Source organism: Ambystoma mexicanum, chromosome 9, assembly GCF_040938575.1.
Source record: "Ambystoma mexicanum isolate Mex_15411 chromosome 9, UKY_AmexF1_1, whole genome shotgun sequence".
In the NCBI taxonomy this organism is placed as follows: Eukaryota; Metazoa; Chordata; class Amphibia; order Caudata; family Ambystomatidae; genus Ambystoma; species Ambystoma mexicanum.
Window position 1 is genome coordinate 998,459,560 of NC_090931.1, and position 25,298 is coordinate 998,484,857.

Below are 25,298 nucleotides of genomic sequence, written 5' to 3' on the forward strand. Positions count from 1 at the left end.
TGAGCTGGGACTTCTTACCTGGAATTTTTGGATAAAGTCGCATAGGCTATCTCTTCATAGAAGATTAGTGTATGATTCAGGAGATAACATACAGAATTCTGAGCCAAGGACTTAATGCTGGTAATTCTGGACTTGACCGATTGATTAAATTAAAAATCTCAAGTAAGGAAACCCTTTCAAAGCTGGGTCTGGATACCGATACCCTGATTAACAATCCTGTCTAGGTGAAAAAAACTGCTTCAATGTGTAGACTGGTCTACCACCATTGCTAAGGTGGCCAATTCAAAATTGTACTTTCACCTAATAACCCATCAGAAGGCTGTGGGGGAGGTGGAGCCTTATCTCCAAAAATATCCAGGTCGACTCCTACGTAACGAGATCATGCGTTTTCATTTTAATGTTTGTAATACAGGCGAAGTCATGGAGATTCGGACAAGAAATACACAGAGACAATATTGAATTTCTGTGCAGGTTTTGTCATGAGCTGGGAGAGAAAAACTCTATCATCTGCTCTTAGAATATAAGCAGTTAATGGCAGCACGTATCAAATACTTTGCAAAATTCGTAAATTCAATAGATCGTGTGCTAACTGACACTATGGTGGGAAATGATGCATGGCTCTGGTATACCTTTGAAGATTGCGATTGTTCGATTTCTGAAAGATGTCTGCAAAATATCTTGAATAATATCTGAACATGTAACTGACGACATTTTTATCCATTTAGATGACAGTGTTTGTATTACAATACTGCAATTTTTATGTCGAAAAAAACTTGTCTATTAGTATTTTCTAGATTTTATTCGAATTTTTCCACCCGTTTTAAAATTTTGTAAAGGTTTCATTAAACCATATACAAATAAATAAAAAAACATAGGTAAAATGAATAATACAGAAATCCCACAGTAAACTCATACACAAGTAAAGGCTGTCAGGGGTCTTCACATGGAGACTGCCATTTACACAAAGGGCTTGACAGCACTCTAGACTCTGCAGGGAACTGTCTGAAATTGGTATATGTATGCTTGGTGAGTGGTTTCTGGCAGCTAAATGTATTTCCTTGATTGAGTGCAGAGGTATGGGAGGTACGACTCAAGCAACAAATGTATTCTCATAGGGTTAAAGGGGAGCTGAATGCATTGATGGTTACTTTTCTGCAACACTCCCTCTACCATCTGACGTGGTGTCACTTTACACAAATTAAGAGGAGCCACGACACAGAATATCAAAACTACAAACAATGGTTCAGTGCTGGCGAAAGGGGAAATCAATGAAAGCAAGCATCAGATGGGAGAATACAATAGGGCATAGGATTACCAATGAAGACTGGAGTTATACCTGCTTTCAAACAAGACTTGCCTCTATGAATGACAAGAACCTACATTTTAAATGTATACATCAGGCTTACGTCACACTCATAAAAGTTAAAAAGTACAACCTTACTTCGCTTGGGGCATGCCCACGCTGAAAGACTTTAGACACTGATTTTTTACCATATGGCATAGAACTGCCATGGGGTGGCGGAATATTGGATGCACATTCGGAGTACACTTACTGATATTACTAGCTTGGATGTTGCGATCAGCCCAGAGTTCTTTTTTGCTAGGTATAAACCGAGAACCACTGAAACGAAACAGTTGATTTTTGGGTATGGCCTTATTAATTGCCAAGAGACATATTGCAATGCTGTGGTGGTTGCTGTGTCTCCCCGCAGTAGAACGCTGTCTAATAGAGTTGGTGTTGTGTAATGAGCAAGAAGATACATAAAGATCTCGGCCAGTAAATTACTGGCCTGTACTAAGCTCACAACTACGAGGCACTGGCATATCTTCAAATATACATCGATACTGTTGGCAAGTGCTGTGATTGTTTTCTAGTCAGAACCGGTCTCATGGAATATGACCTTGTAAATGCCTGCGGCTACTCTACCCAGATTCTATCTATGAGATTACTGTTTTCAGTGAGGGGATGCTGATATTGAAGTGTGTATTCGTGGCAGAATGGGTCAAAAGGTGGACTGATGTAGACAGTGTACCACTTGAATTGGTTGCCTTTCTGCTTTAAATATAGTGGACTGTGGCTAGTTATCTGAAACTTGGTTAGAGGACACCCGTTGGCCTGCACAATGAAGCATTCTATAACACTAACATGTTAAATAACATTTTATTAAAGAAAAAGAAATCTGTGTAGCTGATTCAAGGAATGATTGTGCCACTTCCTAGCAAGATTGTCCCAGGCAGGCCAACTCTAATGGTGTAAAAAAGTTAGCATGTGCATGCATCTTATTCCCTGCATAGACTAAGGGGAGCACCTTTGATTTAATTTAATTTAAATAAAATAGAGTATAAATATACAGCCCATTTCTTATTCCAGAACTGTGGAGTGGGAACATATACTAGGGAGCGTTATATAAAGGATTGCCACTTATTGAAAAGAGTGACAAATCAACAGACATCTCAACAGCTTGCAGGGAATTAAACACTTCGAAAACCAGCTTTCTAAAACTGAATATCCTATAAAATCCACTTTCATTTTATATCCTTTGGGAATCATTCTACTTCATGGAAATTTGTTTCCCTCTCTAACTCTCAACCACCAGGGTCGTCCTCCTTGTACCCTTTGGCCCATTAGGTTTGATGTGTCATATGAATGCATTAGATGCAAACTAGCTAAAATATGAATTATTAGTATAACTCTTTAAATTAATATGTGATCGAGGAGAAAATAACATTTGGATTCAGGGGAATGTTTTGAAGCCTAGGATAAAATACGTTTTTTTTGTCATTATGGGCATGTTACGTTATTATATTAGGTTATTAAAACGTGTAACGCGCACGTTCACCGAAAGGCATCTTGACGCGAGGATGAACAAGGTAACAAGGCAAAGAGTTAAAACAAAAGAGTTTTTAGAGAACATCTAAATTGAAGATGATTAGCAATGCTTCTAAGTGCAAGAGGCAGTGCATTCCATAGAATACTCGCAAATACTGAGAATGCACGTCCGCCTAATCTTGCACAACGATGTTAAGGAATCACTCATAAGTGAGCCAGGCTTGAGCGCACAGTTCTCTCAGGAGCACGAGGAACACTTTTCTCCTGAAGATAATCCGTGCCTTGAAGGTAGTAGGCGCGCTGAACTATGCAAAGGGATTTTAATTAGATGCATTGAGCCACAGGAAGCCAATGCAGAGTCCAGATCACAGGGCTAATGTGTGCGCCATATGGTCAATGGTATGTTTATAACATCGAATGTAATATTGCATGTTTTATTTAACCTATAAATCTATAAATGTGGCTTTTTTGTGAACATAGCCCTGACAATGGAATAAAACTCCAAAATGAATTGGCTTGGAGTCACATTTTGACTTGGGAGTCGGCTCTGCCATAAGGTAGCCAATCTAACCATTGGCCTAAACTTGGAATAAAGGTGTTTTTTTAAATGTTGTCGTCAACTGCACCTATAATTCGCTGAAACTTAAAGATACTACAGAAAAGTATGAACTTATTGAATTAAAGAAAGAGGACATTGTGAAGAATATTGCACAAATTACCAGCTCGTTTTTGGAGCATTGTGAGAGCATCAGGCATTACTGAGTGGTTTCCCCTGGTTCTTGGGTTCTGAGGTTATTACGGATTCTTGTGTCACAGGATCGTCTATAGCCTGATAGCTCCTATGAACATCACCAAATGAAACACTTTTTGGTCTAATCTAGAACAAACAGTATGTAAAGGATTGTGGTGCCCACTTCTTCCTTTTTTCCACAGTAGCAATCCGAGCTGCCATATTCTGCAGAAGCCGGCGAGCCAAACTCAATGGTTCGGCTATATAGAGGGCATTACAATAATCAATCCGACTATTAATGAGAGAGCCCACAACCAGGAAGCGGAGATGGGCAGGAAGAAAAGGCAATATCTTGCAAAGAGTTCTCAAGATAAAGTGGCCCGTTTTGCATACTGCACCGATCTGAGCGTCCAGAGAGGCCGAGAAGATGACTCCCAGATTTTGAACTTGCTTCATTGGCTGAGTATGGTCACCAGTGACTGATGCCAGAAAGAAGAGGAGAGCAAAAAAAAGAGTCTGAAGCAGGACCAACCACCATTGAGGTCCATCCATCCCTTCACATATTGGTGTTATTGATATATGTGGATTATGTACAAAGCATACATTTTAAAATTACACTTTATTTTGTTGATCTGTTCAAACTGAAATGAGAGTGGCATTTGCTTTTTTTCATGAGACAAATGTTTCAAGGTTAATAGTCGAAAACCTATTTTCCAATGGACATTTTAAATTAAATTCTGCTGTACAATTTGGACATGTTAATCTAAGTTCTGTATGTGTGGTCTGATCATTATCAGTGGCAACCATCGGCAGTTAAAAAGAGTATTTCTCTTGACAAGAATGATTTCATTTTCTGTTCTCCATTAGCTAAGCCCTAATAGAACTGGTGAACATTCTTTGTGGGACACAATGATTTCCAATGTCGAGGGTCAACAGAGCTCTCTAGGCATTTCTTTTTAAAGCACTTAACTTGACCCTTCCTTTTAAATAGTACTAAAACAATATGTCAGATTGTAAACAGATAACTATAATTCTGGCAGCGTTACAAATTAGTGATTTTTGAATAATCTTTGTTATTTAATTTCCTATGCAATAGCACTGAAGCATTAATAGCCTGATCTTCTGGTTGCAGCTAACTTTATTTCAATTAACTCTCCATAACAGCAGCAGATGAGCTATTTAAAAGGAAACTCCCTATATATAAACATGATATTTATACAACAAAGAATTATGGTATAGCTGGACTCGCGACGGGTACACGCCCGCTCTACTCTGGGTAATGCACTTGAATTGGTGCCTTATGATTAGGCGAACCTACACCTTAATCTGTAGGGTGTCTGTATGGGTATACTAATGCCCTATTTCGAATATTCTTGACTAGAACCACACATGACCTTGGATAAAATAGGACCAGTGGTTAACCAGGATACATGCAATATGGCCAACAGGGAAATCTCCATTGCACCAGTCCACCTACTATGTTTACTATGTCTTTCACCGGTTTCTTTTTAAATATACACTGGTTGAATGGGCAGTTGATGTGATCAAGCGACAAGTAAGTAGCAAAACGCGTTATGCTGCCGAATGTGCAGTTTCCATTGTGAGTGGGAACGCCATATTTCAATGGCTTTTAACATGTCTTGAATGCGATAATAAAGGCAGTTGGTTTACTACTGGACTCTGACTTTCTGATGGTGTAACACTGAGTGCTCGAAGAGTGCAACTCAACACCTGTTTCTTCAGCAGAAAAAAAAACATCTTTTCTTTTACAGTTGCCAATAGAGTAGGTTTATTGTTGGAGTGGTTTTAATGTTGCACCAAGCTATGTTTTGTTTCTATTTAAATTCTTCTGTAACTAATTTTAGGGAATTCATTTGTTGTTTGAATGGTCTTCGGTTTCTGCAAGAATGCGAAGTTTAAAGTAACACAATCTACTCTTACCTTCAACAAGAGACATTTGGGAGCTCCACTGACCTAGTCGTGCTGTTAATCTTAGTGATCTGAGATTGTTCCTATGACTCACTAGAAGGGGGGGTTGAATACGCAAATACGAATTTAACAATATATCTTTCAGTATTTCAAGAAACTGCAGGCTATAGTGCTAAAGCAGGTTTTCAGAGATTGCGATAAAAATGTAAGCAAAAATCTATGAAATGTAAACTTTTTACTGGAAGCTGATTAGTAGACCGGAGGCATACGATTCTCAAATTAGAAATAAAAAGCAACCAGGATTAATTTTCTAGCACATTCAAAAGTAGAATTTGTGATGTACTGGGAAAAGTTGCAAATGGGCGAAGACTGTTACAAACTGACAACCAATCACTTAGGTAATATTATTCAAATGTAATTCCACTTAACCTATGAAGAACAAAGGAAAAATAAACCATTTCAGATAGGTCGGGATGAAGCAATAAAGGTTAGATTTGTTCTTGTTAAAAAAGAAAAACACAATTTTCAGACATGAAGAAGAGCTGAAAAATGATTTAATCTGCCACTTCTTTCAGGCCTGAATGCATTGCCATTATTCTAGTAGTTTACATGAGCAAATATGACTGCACTTTTGCTAAAGTTTTGTACTGTTTGCGCCCTCTGGACATTTTAGGAAAACTAAGGACAGACAAATCAAGGATTCACTTTTATTCTATTATCTTTAAAGCAAGGAACATAGAATTAAAAGTCAGTGTTGTCTTTTTATGAATACTTTCGGTTTTTAGCACCATTTGAGTACACAGAGTTTGGCTACAGTTTAAAGTTTCATTGGGCAAGGAGAGATTGGCTTTTCAACACGTTTTGCAGAAGATGGCCTGTCAGTAATGATAATGATGTGTCAGTAGTAGACTTACTACTGTCCTGCAAACATTGAATGTGCTTACAACACACACTCTCAAAGAAATTATCAAGCAACATGCCATGTGTGCATTATGTGCCATATCCACTCACTGAGATTAAAGTGGCTTTAAAACTAATTTGCATAAACGTCAATATATTTTATATACTTAATCTAACAATATCAGGAACCAAGCTTACCTCAGCGGTTTATGGTATTGGTACAAATATTCAAATCGCTCATCTGGCACAGGTACTCTGCTTTCATTTGGATCAATTGTGCAAAAAGGGAAGTTCTCCGCAGATGCTTGACTTTTAGTCAACACATTAAAGAAAGTTGATTTTCTATAAAAAAACAAGGGTAAAAACAGAGCAATGTTAAGTACCACAAAACAAAGACCATCACACTTAAACCAAGGTCCTAATTCTAATGAATACATTTAATCTGCAGTACACTTCCTGTGAAAAGCCGACTGATGTAGATTCCTTAACCAATCTCTCAACGTGTAAATTCCCCTGTTAATTTAACACTCTAGGCATAATTAACTGAAGAAAACATACTCTTACAATAGCTACCAAAAATACAACATTAACGTATTAATGAAAGTGTGCTAATGAGAAAATGCGAAACTGGCGTTAGTGTGTTAACTGAACAGACCTAACTTTAGCAAGGGGGCTTGAAATCGAGAAAGATTCCAAAGGCCATCCACATGTTCTTGAATAATCCAATGGCATAACACTTTTGAGCCTTCCTCACGTTTTGTCCTGCACAATGTTTGCCTAAATCTAAAATTATGTCACTGGTGGGAGGGTGGGGATTTTCTCTTATCTTGCAAGGATTTCACATCTCAATTTCACATACAGCACTGGGCAGCACAACATATTTTAGACTGGAAATTGCAAAATGTAAACAAATTTTAATACGTCTCTTGCAAAATTATGAAGAAAGTATGGGATTCATTTTTCTAGGGAGGAAAAACATTTTCTTGCAAACTAAGTCAAACATTCAAATTTAACTAGATTACAAAAACACATCTAAATGTTTGACATTTTTAAGACATAAGTAGGATCTTACCTAGAAACACCTGAAATTTCATAAGGAGGGAAGCGAATATCGTTTCTTACCACCATTAGCTAGCATCCTTCTTTGAGTGCTCAGCCAATCACTTGCGAGAGAGTGCAAGCTGTATTCACTGGTTCATGCCTGTGCTCCCACACGGCCAGTTGGCGATGTAGTTAGATGAGGTGGAAGAAGACTAGACAAAGAGCTGGAGGGAGAAGACAGACTTTCTAGAAAGGAGGTCCAAACTCGCCATTTATTCTTTTACTTGATTTTAAGGCCACTAAACTGGACTACTGGCTGTTTCAATGCATGTTGAGCCCCAAAGGACCCTGCCTATTGAATTTTGAGCAGAAATTTGATTTTTGATTGAGCTGCGGGGGAATCATTTAGATTTTCTTCCCCAAGGCCCATCAGTTCACCACCTAAGAGCAGGCCCTGTTCTAGATAGGCTCACGCTGGCACCATATATCCCAATGGACAAAGTATTTTTTCTTTATGTTTTATGCTTTCTGATGGTGCTCTGTTAGTGTTTTTATTACATTTTTGCCAATATTGGGGACTTTTTCCTGGTTTGTGTAAACTGATTCAAACATCCAATTGTATCCACCGCTCATCTCTCTACCTTATACAGTTAGTGAGTATGAGAGGACTTTTATCCTTCATTGATATCACATCGAGAGAGGTATTGCTCGAAGCAGATGCCCCCATGGGATTGCCGATCATCATTTGGTGAGGCAGGTGCTTCAATGGAGATTGCCTGGCATGATTTGTAAGGACGCCTATCATGACCTGATAAGGCAGGTAGTTGGCATTTTAAGGCGACTATGATTTTGAGAATAACGGTTGATCCATCTTCGTCTTGATTAAGCGTTCAAGGCAATGACAATGATTTCAGCTTTTTCATTAATGACTTTTTGCATTTTAAGTGTGTTGTGTAGAGTGACAATAATAATAAAAACATTTATTACTTATTTCTCACAAAAGATTTACTTTTTTACATGTGTAAGAAGCATTCATTGAGTGTTTATTACTGAGTGTTGTGTGAGAAGTATTTGAACATGAACTTAAAGAATGAGGTATATATCTAAATGCATGGTGTATTGATGTGATATATATATATATATGTATGGTACATGTAGCATCAGGCGACCACTCAGGTGGTGATCGTGCACGGTACAAATATCCTTTAACATTAACATGTATTTCAATACAAACCAAGGGTTACTGGATGATTTGAGCAGTGGACCATCAAAAGCAATATAATGCGACATTGATAAGCCTCACCTGCGTTGGCAATTGAGAGTAGCTGCCTACTGCACAGGTTGTTGCCTGCGCTCAAAACTGTTGCAGTGACAGGTACATGTTTTTGCCTACCCCTACCACAACCCCTGCTGGGTGGGTGTTGGGAACACTCCCCTGGGGTTGGAGGGAAGGCTGTGGAGGTAGGAGTGATACAAATTACGTCACTAGCAAAAGCAAAAACAGAGTTCACAGAGTTTCTACTTTGGGAAACCTTTGCACAGATGTCACCAAACAATCCCCACTCTGTGGGGTCTCCTATCCATCCTTAAGACCTGTGCTACTTGTCCAATTACACTTCTTCTGCTGGACCCAACTGACAAGCAAAGAAATAATCTGTCTCACTGCAACATTGAATCACAGATGGGTACTGTGTTGACAAGGAGTGACGAGCCTGACCAAGTCGTGCCATAATGGTAGCTATACTTTAATGCAACATAAAAATAATGTTCTTAACTCTAATGGAATTTCCCTACTAAACTAAAGAAACTCGGGTGCTCGTCGGGACGTTTGTGTAAGTTCAAATCAAAAAGGCACCATTGCAGTCAAAAGGGCTCCTTCTCTATCCCGGTCACTACAATAAATCATATGAAGTTCTGCTCATGCTGTAACCCAAGAGAACTCATCTCCTGGATGTTAAGAGTCCCAAAGATTCTCAGGTTGTTCCAAACAAAGTTCCATTGCAACAGTTACAGCTTCTGAAAAGCAAACAAAACAGTTCTACTGTATCCTCGTGGGGCTAGGAGAGAGACTTCATCCTCCTAGCTGGATCCCCAATGTTTTTCACGTTTCTCAGAAATACTTGTAATTCCTTTACAGCGGCTTGAGTTATTTATTCTGTCCCCACTGGCACAACGAAGATGCTCTCTGAGCCCTCTCAACTCTCCAGCCCCACACTCTTTTGGAACTGCCCAGGGAATTGTGTTATAAAATGGTTCACTACTCTATTGACTTCTTTACTGTTTACAATCTTGCATTTTCCCGGCCTCCTCCCGGAACTGTACCTGTTCCCGTTACCTTCTCCCAGGGAACCCTGGTCCCACTTTCTACTTCTTCCACTTCTTTCTCCACGCTTTTTCTACGGCTTGCTTCTCTCCACAGCCAGTTACTGTTGGCGGTCTCAGCGTAGTCATAGGACCCCTCAGTCCACACACAACAGGTCACACCACCACCACATGGTCTTGCTCACTCCACAAACTTGCCTACACTGCTCTACAGTAGGCTACAGTAGGCGGTCTCTTCACTGTTGTCGGGCCAAACGGTCCACCCACTACAGGTTGCGCCACCACCTCTGTCTCTCCAGGTTCCCTACACTGGTTAAAACCGCCTTGCAAGATGCTACTGAGGCATCCTGATGCTTCTCCACACCTTTGAAGACGTTCCTTGCTGCAGTCTCCTGAAACCCAAGTGCAGTCTTACTGGCTTCACTGCAGCCCCTTCGGTCGCTGGGTTCTCCTTCTGGACATATATCAGCTTTCAGCATGCCAGAACTGCACAGCCATCGCCGGAAGGGAGTGAGGACTACAAAGAACAAAGTCCTTACCTGTATCTATGACATCAGGCTGGTTTGATATTTCACAATAACAGTTTCGGATGTGAGCTTGTGGGTGAAAGAATCGGGTATTATCATCAGCCTGCAGGGTTGGGTTTTGAAGGAGCAGGCCTCCCAATCGCATCCTTATCCGCAGTCCCTCTCCACGAGATCCTCCTGCATGTTACCACCCCTAGAGGGACTATTGGTTAGCGACATCATCTCGCTAGCCTCATGGAAAGGGGTTCTTCCACTGGGGAGAAGTGTTGCTATATGAAGGATCGTCACATACCCTCCCCTTAGGTTTTCGGCTTCCCCATCTATCCCTATAGGAAACTGAGACAAGAAATCAACGTTTCCCTGTTCCCTTCCCTTCCTGTACTCGACATGAAAACAGAATGGCTGTAAATCCCCAAACCAGCGCATAATGCAGGGGTTTGTGTTTTTCTTTTTCTTTGTTCTGGGGTTACAAGAAACGTTTACAAAAAAGTATGTTTACAAAATGTTACAAAATAGACATATCATAAAATTCACAAATACAATGAATCAGACCAATATATATCATAATAGATAATTAAAACAGCAAGACCAATTAAAACAGCAAGTGTGGAAAAGATGAGAGAAAAAGCAGAAAGAAACAAACCAAGAAAATAGATAAAAAAATAAACACAAAGACATTAAAATACAACGAAATTGAAATAAAAAAAAATATGTACGGTCGATTTTTCTGAAATACAGTTTGATATTAATTAAAATCTTGTATTTGCAAGTACAACGGCACCTGACAATAGCCCTGGGATATCGCGTTAAGTTTATGGAAATCTAAACGAAATCTCCACAATTTATCTGGTTTCACGACCAGGTCTATTGGCGAGGACCATAGACTTTCAGACGGTTCGATGATTTCTGCCTCCAACATCCTATCCACCTCCTTGAGGATTATTTCCTTTCTAGACACTAAGATTCTATAAGGAGAGGTTAACTACCTTCCCAAGAGGAGTTTGTATATAATGTTGAAGGTTATTAACTGTTCCTGGCTCCTCACTAAATACCTCAGGGAACTGATTCAATAGATCTTGTATATCCTGTTTTTCGGGAGGTAACCCTGGGCTATCAAACTGTGTTCTGCGGTCTCTTCAGACAAGAGAATTGCCACAACCATTAAGGCTTTCTCAACCAGATCTTCCCTCCATTCTTTAAGAAGATTTGATAAATCTGTGTTTTCTGTTTCCTGTCTGGCTGTGACACACGATAGTTACCAGCCCAGTTTGTTAACAGAGCTCCTATGGGCCGTGCCATCTTGAGGTTATTTTGTGCTCCAAGGTTGGTAGTAATACCAAAACCTTTTGAGAAACACAAAAATCCTTTTTACTGTTTTTAGGTCACAACGTGCTTTTTGGGCTCCCTGGGCTTTCTCGAGATGTTTATGCACCAGATTTCAGACGAGTCATGTGTTCCTTCAGACGTTGCGCCGTCCGAGATAAAGGAAGGACAGTGTCTTCAAGATTCTCCCAAGCCTCTCTGAGCATATTGTAAAGGGTGCATAGGTAAGCCTCGGACACAATGGTGGCATGTTTTTGGATATAGACTTTTATTAAGATAAGAGGGTTTGAAAAACGCCCCTCTATCCCTAAATCTAAGCGAGTTTTCCCTGCCTCGAAGGAAACTAATGAAATTGTCAGGAAGTCAAACTAAAAGGTCCATCACTGTTAAGTCCCAAACCTACTAATGTCCCTAACACACTAACAACCTAAGAAGAAGGATAGTCTTCTCTTAAAGTGTTTGTTGTGCTTTCAAACAACAGAAACGTTCCCAGTCTCTCTGGTAATAAGGTGATGCAAAGTAATGTTCCAAAATATGCAACTTCAAAGGCTAGGGTTGTGCTCCTTTCCCCTAGACCTATTATTCTCTTAAGTTGCTGGATATCTCACGTGTACCTGTTGCTTGACTTCACATTTCCTTTATCATACCAGCTTGGTATGCTCCACTACCAAGTGTAGTATTCCTTTTCCTTATCAAGAACCTCTCAACTAGCTGCAGGTCCCAGACTTGCAATACCTTACACAACTTGGTTTACTTCCCTGCCAAGCAAGTGTTTTCTCGTATAACGTCTCGTATAACGTCCCAGGCCCTCTTGGCATTAAAACTTTGGCTTCACATATGGGTGCGAGTCCCAGACTTGCACACTTTCGTTGTATCCGTTTGGTTCACTCGGCTACCAAGTATACAATTAACTGTCTCTTATTTTCTTTTGGGTCCCAGACCCTCTTGCTTTGGGGTGCAGATCCCAGACTCAGACCTGTGTGTTGTATATGCTTAGTTCACTCTCCTGTCACGTATACAACTGTCTCTCCTTTGTTTCAGGGTCCCAGATCCCCTCTTGCCAGTTTCTAATCTCAGCCCGATGCTTCCCCGGACCTCTCACAGCTCCCAGCCAACAAGCGTACCTGTTTGCTTCCTTCTTGGCAGAGGGGAGACTTGCGGATTGCAAAAAGGGCCCAAGCACCATTCAATTCCAATTTAAGCCAACAACCTCAACCAGCTTCTTTCGAATGTTGTTTAGGAGCGGATTAAATCGTTCCACAAGCCCATCTGTTTGTGGATGATATACAGTGTTTATCAAACTAATATGGAGGATTGCTTTCACTTTGTCCATGAGTTGCGACATAAATGAACTGCCTTGGTCGGTGAGAATCACCTTAGGAAAACCGACCCGTGATAAGAAGGGTATCAAGTACTTTGGCATTTGTTGAGAGGTGTTACTCTTCATCAGAAATGCCTCCGGGTAATGGGTCGCGCAGTTAACAATGACCGTTTCCTAATCGGGATGGTCCGAACGGGCCAACAATATCCATCCCTATTCTTGAGAATAGGATTTCTGTAATCAGAAGGGGCTGAAATGGGGGAGGAGGGGCACTGGCTTGAGCTGCTGTAACGCTCACCTGGTATCCACAGGGACGTCACTCAGCCTTTTCTGACCTCTTACGAGCTCAAACCCTTCCCTGGAGTCTACTCGACTGGAGACTAGGCCTGAAACACAGGATTGGTAGAGTTTAACTCCCTATTGTCTCTGTGTGCTTGAACCCCTTCTTCCCCGGGGTCCAACCCTTCCCTTTGATCCACAGCTCACCTTGTTTTCTTGTAAAGTGTGCTCTGCGTCCTACTTTCAGCGCAGGGGCGCATTGATTGATGCGTGCTCGTTGCTGCCTAGTTACTTCACTGGCAAGAGTCCGACAGGTAAGTATAATGAGTCTTTTGAACAGTTCTCCAACTTCGTTCCTTGGCTTCCTTAGATGAAGGCCGGCGTGCGGGGATGGCGACGTGCTGCTGAGAGGAGTTCTTTTCCTGTGTCTTTTAGGTGCTGCAATGTTTTCAGCGTGGATGCCGGTTATGAAGAAGAAATGCGGTGAGTAAGCGCGGTATGCGGCACCTCTAGATGTTTCCACGCTAACCTGGCGTGTCTTTTCCCTCTTGCAGGTGGATCAGTAAGATCTGGAGACAAAGTTCCCCCAGAGTGGCTGGGATTCAGGTAAGCGTTTGAAGCTTGTACAGTCTTTAAAAATAAGCGAAGATTTGCTGAATGCTTACTAATGCCTTTTTTCTGTTCTTTTCCCTTTTCCTTAGGAAGAGGCGTGCCGGGATGGGAATGACACTGCCGAAGATGCCCGCAGAACAGAAGGAGAGATGAATGATGGGCAGAAGCTCCGCAAGGTAAGGCTGTTAATAATAGTGTTCTTGTTTTTGCAGGAGCTGAGCGCAGATGAAAGATGCAGGCCTACTGGAGACTGATCCGAACACGTTGAGTGCCACGCTACAGGTGCAGAAAACACAAAGCATGTTTCTCAGCCTGGGCGTGGCTTAAATAGTCTCTGGGTATCCCAGGTGTCTCTGGGCTGAACCACACCCAAAAGACTAGACTGCACATGCAGTTCTGGGAACCGAAATATGTGGGGGAATCCATCTGGTCCCCATCAATGCACTACAAGTCCAATCCCCAATGTTATCCTATGGGAGTGAGTGAGTCTGGTGCCACAAGCACCAAGTCTGACTCCATGTGGGTCTTTGGAGAGATGGAGAGGCCCTTGAGGGCCATGTAGGTGATTGTGGCCTGGCTCCATCCTGACATCTTGGAGGGCTGGGGACATGAGGGGCAGGAATCATGACAGCTGCTTTCTGGCATAGTGTGAATGTGGCAAAGTTTTTAACATCTGCATGCACACCTGACCTGTAGAACCTGGGTATTATTTGGTTCTGCATCTTGGGGATGCCTAGCTGTCCCGATGTCAGGTGGGCATGAGCCATTTCTAAAACAATGCGTCAGTGACTCCAAGGAACCACCAACTGGGTGGCAATGCGGCAGTGACTCCAAGGAACCACCAACTGGGTCCTCAATACTCCCTCAGGTGTAACATCTCCTCTGTAAAGATGATGTTTGCTTATAAAGAAGGGCCTCCCTTTTCTCCCATGGAAATGCCCTGATGAAATGCCCTCAGTCAAAATCAGATTGTTCCACTGTGTGAATGCTAGATTAGGGATTACTTCCACGTCTTCATCAACCAGATCCAGCACTTTAGCACTACTACCAGAAGCACCTTTGTTTGTCATTGGGATAACCACTTTAGGGAGAGTCTTGTTGGCTTCCCCAAGACCCTTGGTACCCCATTCCGTAATTTATTGTTCTGAGACTTCCACAGGTTTGGGAAAAGGGCCACTTCTATTATACCCTGTGCTATTTTATCTCCACTTTTGATGTGTTAGGGTTTCTTCCCGTGATTACGGAGCAAAGATTTTACATTTCCCTGGTAATCTGGTTCAATCACTCCTGCTACCACATCTAGTCCATACCTCCATGCCAAGCCGGACTTTGACACAAGCCTGATATAAGTACCTTTCAGTGGGGACAAGATTAAGTCTGCAGGTATCAATTAGTGCTCGCCTACCTCAACCACCATGTCCTGAGCACTACCGAGATCAAATCCAATGGGCTCAGGAGTGGCTATTATAGGATCAGAGGCTCTAGCGGTTAACTTACTAAATCTAAGGGACCTCCAACTTTCGTCAGTTGGGCAGGATCCCATGCCTGACAACATTTATGGCAACAACGAATGACGAGACTGACCAAGTGCTGCGATGACGGTTGCTATAGACTTATTTAACAAAAAAAAAATAAACCTATCTGTCCTTCATACTAATGGGGTTTCCCTACCCAAACTAAAGAAACTCGGGTGCTCGGCAAGAAGTTAGTTTAAGTCCAAATGAAAAGGGCACCATCCAAGTCAAAAAGGCTCCTACTCTATCCATGTCACTACAATAAATCATATAATGTTCTGCTCTTGCCATAACCCAGGAGAATGACCCCCCCCCTCCCCTGGATGTAAAGTATCCCAAAGATTCTCAGGTTGTCCCAAGCAATAAGTTCCATAAAAGTTGCAGCTTTTGAAAAGCAAACAAAACAGTTCTACCCGATCCTCGTGGGGATAAGAGAATGAGCACCTTCTCTAAATTGGCTCCCCAATATTTTTCACAGTTCTCAGCAATACTTGTAATTCCTTTACAGCAGCTTTCACTGAAAACTGTCTTAATGTTCTTTATTCTGTCCCCACTGGGAAAACGAAGATGGTCCCAGAGTCCCTCTAGAGTCCCTCTAGAGTCCAGCACCACACTCTTGTGGAACTGCCCATGGAATTGTGTTACAAAATGGTTCACTGCTCCATTGACTTACAATCGTGCATCATCCCGGCCCCCTCACCGACTTATACCTGTTCCAGTTACCTTCTCCCGGGGCACTATTCACCAGTTTCGCCAGGCATCACGTGTCCATTTACTCTACTTCCACTTCTTTCAGCATGCCTTTTTTATGGCATGCTTTTCTCCACGGCCAGCTACTGCTGAGGGTCTCAGCATAGTTGTCGCACCTCTCGGTCCACCCACGATGGGCCACACAACCAAGACATGCTCTTGCACTCCCCACATATTCGCCTACATGGCTCTGCTGTCTCGGCACCATTGTCTGACCCCGATGGTCCACCCACTACAGGTTGCGCCAACACCTCTCTGTCTCTCCGGATTCACTATGCCGGTTCCCAACTAACTTACAAGTGTGAGAAACCTGAGGGTGTTCTCCCAATTAGACCTCGGGAAACCCTTATTCAGATGGCCAGACCCTTGAACTGTGATCACTTATGTCTGTCTCACTTGTTGTCACCATGTTCCTCACACAAGACACTTCTCAGGTGTCCCGCTGCTTCTCTCTACAGTTTGAGACCTGCGTTGCTGCAGTCTCCCGAAACCAAAGTCCAGTCTTACGGGCTTCGCTGCAGCGCCTTCCGCCGCCGGGTTCTCCTTTTGGACATATCACACCTTTCAGAATGTCAGGACCACACGGGCCATCGCCTGACTGTTTGGAGGATGATGAAGAACAGTCCTCCTTTACTGTTCAGTTTAAATAGCGGGGACAGCCCCAGTGTAACATCACTGCAATAAGAAGCAGCCTATTGAGCGTTTGTGCGGCTCTATTGTACCGTACCGTTCTCAAGCCCTTCTTCATCCCTGTACCTATGACAATTACACAGTTTTGGACGTTAGTTTATGTGTAGAGGTTTCGAGCATTAACATCAGCCTGCGGGTTTGGAGTTTAAAGGGACTGTGCCTCCCAATCTAGTTCTTGTCGCCAGGAGAGTCCTTCTCCAGGAGATCCTCCTGCATGTTACCACCCCTAAGGGGACTACTGGTAAGCGGCTTCACCTACCTAGCCTCATGGAAAGGGCTTCTCCTTGGGGAGAAGTGAAGCTTTCTGAAGGATCGTCAGAATACGCAGTGTGTGTATAAGAACAGGCGACTGGAGATAGCAATGTGCAGCATGTGCTTGGCAAGGTGCAGCACAAAACAGGACATGTACAGATCATAAACAGATATGGTCGAGATTGTGCAAAGCCTGCTGAGTTGGCAAAGCGTGGGCCGACCATAAACAAGTAGCTGTAACAAATTGCGGTTTGGGGCGCAAAGTTTAAAAAGAAAAGAAAGATAAAAACACCAGGTCATGCTCAGGGGGTTCCATGTGTTAATATCCCTGCAAAAACATCGCCATACAAGAATGTTGTCATATTTTTGCGGCGACATTAACCCATTGAACATGCGGGCGACACCCCCGCAACCCCCATATTATTTTTAAGTGAGCGGGGGACACTCCCGGAACCCCCGCTCCCATTTACCCGAAAATTATCCCCACCTAATCACCTATGGCCGTTCCCGACGATCATATAAATGGCAATATTATTGGTGGGGATAATATTACCCGATACCGCTCAGGGATCATCTTTCATTTTCTTAATAATGCTGGCCCAAACCGTTCATGTGGGCTCCTAAAATGGGTGCAAGAAGCCCAGGGATCTACAGATCTTCATTTACAACACTCAGCCTAGTAACTACTTTGGCGACTGAAACCTGGAAAGCTTAGGCCCACCAAAGCCTTAAGTGGTATAGAAAAAACAGAACACTTGCGCTACACATGAATATTCAAGCTGTAACTGCCCAATAAGTGGGCAAATAAATTTGACTTGACACCGAAGCACCTACATTTGCACTGTATTCAGAACTGGCGAGGATCGCTGAATTTTAAAGAGCTTTGGGTGACAGATTCAGGTTAAGCTCATGACAGTTTCAAATTAAGAAAATGTTGCTGTAATTAGTGGGTTGAAGAGGTCATACCCTCTGCTGCAAGCACGCTGCAAGCACATATTCAGAGCAATACAAAATGTCAGAACCTTTCCTGCCCTGGATGTCCAAAGAATATATGTGTCTTTTTGAGAAATGGATCGAGTCTATCGGACTGTTGCTTTAATACAGAAATGGAAGTTGACTTTCAGCAGACAAAAAAATATTCTTTTAGAAACGAATTACTGTAACAATATTTGTTTTACTTCAGGTCAAAGCTCATAACATTGCAATACTACCAGACTAAAATATTATCAATTTAGGCAACATCAAAGGGAATTTTGCATCATGAATGCCCGACATGTGACTGGCGCTGCCTCAGCCATACTGACCTTTCCAAGGTTATTGACTTGCAAAGATTGACTCTCCCAGTTATAAAATATTTAACATTTGTGATCTACATGATGATATGACATGGCATTTATAACGCGCCTGTACACAAGTGCTTCAAGGCGCGACGAGGCAAGGGAGGGGGAAGAGAAGGAAGACAAAGACAACGATCTTACTAGGCCAGGTGACATTGAGATCGCGCAAGTGCAGGGAAGGGGGAAAAGTGGGTGGCGCAAAGAGGGAAGGGGAAGTGCAATACATAGGATCAACAGTAAAATAAATAGAATAAATAAGAACAGTAGGTAAAAAAGTGCAGCCAGTTTGTGGCAAGTGTAGGGGGTAAGTGCAGACATCAAGTGTCAAGAACTGGTGGGGACTGTAGGGATACAGAACAACCCCCAAGTGCTGGTGTTGATCGGGAGGAGGTGCAGGTGTGCAACTGGCAGAGGAGGGGACATGGACCAGAGATCAGAGGATAGCCAGGTGACCAGTGCATTGTCAGTCAGGAGTTCAGCATGGGAGAGGAGGAGAGAAAGCAGAAGTAAAGGGGAAGGTCTTGAGGTGCTTCTGGAACCGGAGATGGTTATCCTCAAGTTTCAGGGAGGCTGTTCCAGAGGGAGGCCCCAGTTGAAGATGGAGATCTACCACCAACTCGTTGCTTGGAGAAGCGACTGATCCTGAGGGTGTTGGAGGCGGATGAGCGAAGAGCTTGATAAGGAAGATATTTAGCAAGAGAGAACAGTATTGAGGCCCCAGAAGGCCTTGTGGACAATGCAGAGTTTTTAACTTAATTCTCGCACCCACTGGGAGCCAGTGCAGAGATTTCAGTCCTGGTGAGATACGATCCCTGGGCTTGAGGCCAAGGACAAGTCTTGCAGTCATGTTCTGGATGAGTTGCAGAGGGCGGGGAGTAGAAGTAGGCAGATTTAGAAAGAGGCTGTTGCAGTAGTCCAGCCTAGAGAGAACTGGAGCTCTGGAGACAGTGAGCTTCTGGGGGAAGGAGATGAAAGGAAGAATACCTCAGAGGAGGTGCAGCTGGTAGTGTGACTTCTTAGAGACGGAGATGTGAGGAGAGAAGGAGTGTGTGGAGTCTATGATGACCCCGAGGTTTTTAGCCTCACAGGTGGGAGCGGGAAGAGGGCCAAGAGAGCAACTGTCATGATGCCTACCCCCGGGGACCCAGACCACGTCCAGCAACCCCGGAAGCAGGCATCAAGTTATCCTAAGCAAGCCCAACAACCCCTGCTAGGGGCTATTTGGGTCCAGCCCTGGCGCCTTTGGCGCCAGGCTCATATGGAGAGTCAGTCCTGGCGCCATAGGCACCAGGCTCATAGATTAAAACTTACCTGATGCAGACCATGCTGCAAACTTACCTGATGCAGACCATGCTGCAAGAGCTCCAAGCCAAAAGAGGCTTGGAAGGGACTACTTTACTTGGGGACTATTTTTTACTTGGGCGGGGCTGGGGAGGAATACTTACCTGGGACTACTTTGGAGGCTATTTAAACCACGCCCGAAGAGCAGCACACGCTTCGCGTTATTCTGCATCCAGCAGCGTAACGCACACCGTGCCTGCAAGTCTGCATCCAGCCTTCTGCCACGTCCATCTCGAGTTTGGAGCTCCTAGAAAAAGGGAGAAAGAAGGAGAAAAGGTTAGAACAAGAGCAATACCTTTAATCCTTACCTGAATTCCCGATCCATCGTGCCTTCGAGCTGGAAGAAAGAAGTTATTTTATGTGCGTCGCCTCGCCTGCTGCAGCGCCGCGCTGAACTCACCGGCCTTCGCAGCATCTTCACATTCCACTGCATCCTCCTCTATGTTCCCGCCGCACTCCAGCACCTAAGGAGAAGACGAGAACAGCAAGGTGAGCCAAGGGAATACACAGAGGAATATTAGTTACTCTCCCATAGACTTACCTGATTTTACCACCGGGGGTACTATTCCTCTTCTCGGGTCAGTGCAGCTTCCACTGCATCTTCGCCGAACTCCGGCCCCTAAGGAGAAACAAAAGGACAGCAAGGTGAAACAAAGGAACTAACAAGGGGAACCCTCCTCACCACAATAGACTTACCTGATTTTACCGCCGGAGGTATTATTCCCCAAGACTTCATACTTTCTCTCAGCGCCTGAATAAGGGAGAAAGCAACAGGTTACATATTGACATTATTTTATCGAACTGTGTTGGAAAATACAAATCCTTACCAGAATACTACCGGTTGCCACGAGGAACTCTTCATTAGGGTCAAGCTGCAACCTGCAAGGAATCGGACAAGAGTGAAAGTCAGGCATTTGAACTCTTACGAACTTTATACTTACGGCGTCTTGCCGGGAATCTCAGAGTCAATATTGTTCTGGAACTCACCAATTCCTTCGAGCCAGGGAAGCAACTGGTTATAAACGCGCCCCTGCGCTCAATGCAGGATGGAGAGCTCATCTTTTCAAACCATCAGGTGAGACTATAAGAGGGGACATCAAAGGTGATCTGTGGGGAGAACAGCGGGGGTCGGGGGATTTACGCCCAACTCCACAGGTGGTTATTTCCCTTTCTCCATTTGCAGAAGAATATTCCTATGGGCCAAGCAAACGAAGCTAGGTGGGCCAGTTCAGTCCGTCATCTCGGCCCTACGCGTCACATTGGTGGAGACCGCAGCTGTCCAGTTCCGATCGACGCCTCTGTGGGAGCCAGGTGAGCGTAACAGCGACAGGAAAGGAGGGAGCAGGTGTGCCGATGAGGAGAATCTCAGTCTTACTGGCATTAAAGCAGAGATCACTGGCAGCCCACCACTCCTGGATAGCAGACAGCCTGAGATGAGAGAAGCAGATGAGGTGGCAGAAGGGAGCCTTAAAATGAGCTGAGTGTCATCCACATAGAACTGAAAGTTGGGGCAGAGAGCGGCAATGCGGTGGGAAAGAAGTGCCAGGTATTGGTTGAACAGCCAGGGAGAGGGGTTAGAATTCTTTGGGAAAACCACAGGTAGAGATAGACATAGATGAGGGGAAGGACCCAAGTTGGACCTTGGAGGGTCGATCATAGAAGGAAGAGGTCAGCCATGCCAGGGCCTGATGGGTGATACCCAAGTTATCCCAGAGACGGTTGAGCAGGATGGTATGGTTGACTGGGTCAAAGGAAGAAGAGAGATCAAGTAAGATGAGGACAGGGTGTATTGGAAGCAAGGTTGGAGAGCAGGTCTTCACAGATGTTCAGGAGAGCAGTTTCCATACTTCTGCCAGCTCTGAAACCAGACTGATGGTCATGGAGACAACCAACAGATTCAGTGTGAAGATCAAGCAGGGAGATGGCCAGCTTTTCCTGGAGTATGCCCAGGAAAGAATTGATCGAGATTGGGCAGTAGTTAGCCGGGCAGGAGGGGTCGGCTGAGGGTTAAGAAGAGGGTGCAAAAGGGAGTGGTTCAGGGGGCAAGGGAAGACTCCAGTGGCGAAGGAGTGGTTGCAGAAGTCGGCCAAAGCAGGCGCCAGGGTATCAATGTGGTCTTCAATGGTTATAAAGGAACAGTGGAGAACCTGTTTTGACGAGACTTTTATAGATCTGACATGTCCAGAAACATCATCTGGGGAGAACAGGGGAAAGGCAGAGAAGGAGGGAGGAGTGGTGGCCACAGAAGGGCCAGAGGAAGAGCGGGGAGTAGAGGGAGGAGGAGAGGAAGAGAGAGTTTTAGATATGAAGTGAGAAGCCAGGGCCGTGCAGCGGGCCTGGGAGGGGACAGGAGAGGTATAGACTGCAGCAGGATTGGCCAGCTCCTTGCAGATTTTAAAGAGTTTGGCCTAATTTGTTGCATACCGCAGAGGCGCAGGCTTGGATGAGGGCTCTCTTCCTCGTGCGGACAGAGAGCCGGTAAGGACAGTTTGTCAGAGGATGTACAGGAAGCAAATCCTTTCCTCTCAGCCACGCTGCACTTGCGTTTAAGGGTGAAGAGGTCTGACTCATACCAGGAGTTGCACTTGGCTTTGGGCTTCAAGCGAATCCTCATGACGGGGGCAAGAACATCGAGAGTATCAAATATAGCAGCATGGAGCATAGTAAGGGCTGCGTCAGGGTGTGAGTCAGCCTAGGGGGTGGGAGGGTGAGAAGGTGGCGGCGAAACATTATAAGCCTTGATAATAGTCCATGTAGGTATCTCTCAATGATTAAAAGACGACCATGCCATGCCTGGTGTGTAACTGACTCAACTGGTCCGACATGAAATCTTAAAATTGTACACTTAAACTTTACTAATTTTATGAAATTTAGATAGCTGTAAGTTGGACTTCTTACCCAGGTGCATTAACCTACCGAAACAACATACTGCAAAAGTCGAGTATGTTGTTATATCTGGAAAACAGTTGCAGATTCACAAGACTCCATTTACATATGTTAAAAACCCTACTTCGCCTCACACCCACTCCTCTTTTCCCTCCCTACCTTTCTCGCTATTCCTTCAGCCTCTGAAATTATTTTGTATATTCCCTCGCAACCCCCCAACCCCCCAAGAATCAACCCGAACCTGTCTGACCTTCTGTTGAACTGCCCTGAAGATTAATGGCCCTTGAAAGAAAAATCCAAGTGAACCCGTAAACGTACCTTAATCTCACTTGGAGCCTGCTGGTCACTTTTGAGATTGCTCGCCATGTAGGATGTTTTAATCAGGCAATTCAGGGGAACTTTCCACCCACCCCAAACCAGGCACATGCAATTTTCCTCTATTACATAATGTTCTTTATATGAATCCGGGAAACTGAATTTTACAAAATTGATTTCTTACAACCTCCCACCTCTTTCAGGACAAGAAACACACAGGGATGCATAGATCTGTTTATTAACAAAATAGAAACAATTAAATCAATTTAAAGATCAATAAGTTGTACATCCAGGAAATTCTAAAGCCAATGAGGAAATAAAATCAACACGCTAGTCACCACTATTTTGAATGCTACTGTTATAAAGATAGAAACTTTTATACAGGGTTTGAATTTGAGGGACGCTGGTAGCTATTTAGCTCCTGCTACTTTTGGCTCCCTGTGCAATGGGCACCTTTCAAACATGCATATGAGACATTAGCTTTGAGCATTTGATAATTCTAATAAAAAAGAAGTAGATTACATCTAGTACACATTTGAACATAATGAATCACACATAATGGACACAAGTTAAAGTGTGCCTCTCATGTGGAAGTTCGATGTACCGTACGCGGAGCACTCACTCCTGGTTCCCCAGCAGTAGCTCGTGCCTACTACACGACGCCCAAAACCCAGGAAATGGTCTTAGTCCCTGCTCATTGGATCTTTATTTCAAACCCTGTTGGAACATACACATCACCACTTATATGTTCTGTTTACCCTTGGTGTGAATGCACCAGTGATTGCCCACTCTCATAACTGCTTCGAGCTTCTATGCAAACATGGACCAGACATCACGTGTGTGACAAAGATGGCTAGGAGACTCTTCATGCCCTACAGTGGTTCAGCTCCTCCCACCAGGTTTCAATATACTCTGTTTGGATCGGATACCTCTGCACCCTGGAGGGGGGGTTGCCATCATATTTAGTTCCAGGTTCACTGGTACTCTTCTGCCGCTAGACTATAGTATCAGAATGGAAGCCATCCTTGTTCGTCTTGCCCTCGCTCCCATTACATCCGTCGAAATTCTGCTGGTCTACTGCCCTCTGGGCTCAGATCCCAAGTTCCCCAATTCATTTGTAGAACTGACCTCTGAACTTCAGCTACACTTCTAAAATCTTTGAGCGTTGGATGAATTTATCCTTAAATTCAATGATCCTTCTACTACCTCCGGAAACTTTCATTTCCGACATGCTTCATCTGGCATTTCCTCAATTGCTGAATAGTCCCACCCATGAACCTTGCAATATTCTCAATGTCATTATTTCTTTGTATTTATGTATACCACCTTTGCTCCTTGGCCTGTGACCTGGTCTGATCATTTTCTTATTCCCTTTGTGTGGAAAACCTTTTCTCTTGCTGCCGGGTATAAAATTCCTACGGTAGCTCATCGTAACTGGCGCTCGGTCTCCTCTGCTGAGACCGCTGCTTCACTGATTGTCCACTGTGAAGTATATCTTTTACTAGACCGGAATGGCGTCTCCTAGGCCTGTTTGGCTTCTGCTAGGTCTCTTGCCTCTCTTAAATGCATGAAACCTAGAACTCGCTGCTCCGAGCCATGGTTAAATGATTCCTCCGGGTGCTTCGGCAAGCTTAGCGGAACTGGTGGTCCACTTATGGCCCCCAGGACAAGCTTTTGTTGCCCCAGGCTTTCTGCTTTTATTTCAAAGCTGTCCATGAGGCCAAGTGTGCCTATTTTTTGCTTCAGATCAAAGGCTCCATTAACCATCTTAGAGAGCTGTACAGTATTGTACGTTCCCTTTCTTCCATCCCTCTCGAGGCTTTTGCCCCCTCTCGGTCTCCATGTGATTCCTTGGCCCTCTTTTTTGTGTAAACGATTCAAACTATTCACAACCAGATTTGTCTCTCTGGAGTGCAGATGGATCAGGTATCTCTAACTACTCAGACCTCTGAGTTTCGTGGCCTGTGGTCCTCTTTTCCGGTCTTCCCCTCTCATGACATTACAGCAGCTACGTCTAAGCAGAGATCTGCATGCCCTATTGATGCAATCCCTCTTTTGGTGATGAAGGATATTATGGCCTCCATTGCTGCTTTGATTACTCAGGCAATCAGCCATTCTCTTAGCACTGGCACCATTCCTGTTAGTCTAAAACAGACTTTTTGCGTCCCTCTTCTGAAAAAACCCTCCTTGGATCCTTTGGTTTTAGCTAATTTCCCACCCTCTCTCTCTCCTCCCATTTCTGGCTAAGCTCCTCGAATACCTAATGGTCCCCTGTCTTAGCTCTTTTCTTTAAAGCTTTCTTTTTTTGATGTGTCTCAGTCTGGTTTCTGTCCCGGGAGCCGTTTTGGCCTGGTTTGGTTCATTCCTGTCTGACCGGACTCAATCACCCTCTCTTCCCC

General features: G+C 43.8%; 1 protein-coding gene across 2 annotated transcripts in view; it reads right to left on the reverse strand.

The window, feature by feature from the left end:
- The window catches only part of OLA1 (Obg like ATPase 1), a 1,322,767-nt gene that overhangs the window by 1,264,080 nt on the left and 33,389 nt on the right, over positions 1-25,298 (reverse strand). For both annotated transcript variants that reach the window (XM_069616238.1, XM_069616237.1), the window contains exon 3: positions 6,588-6,731. In XM_069616238.1, coding sequence (XP_069472339.1) covers positions 6,588-6,731 — 144 coding nt within the window. The remainder of the gene's footprint in view (positions 1-6,587; positions 6,732-25,298) is intronic.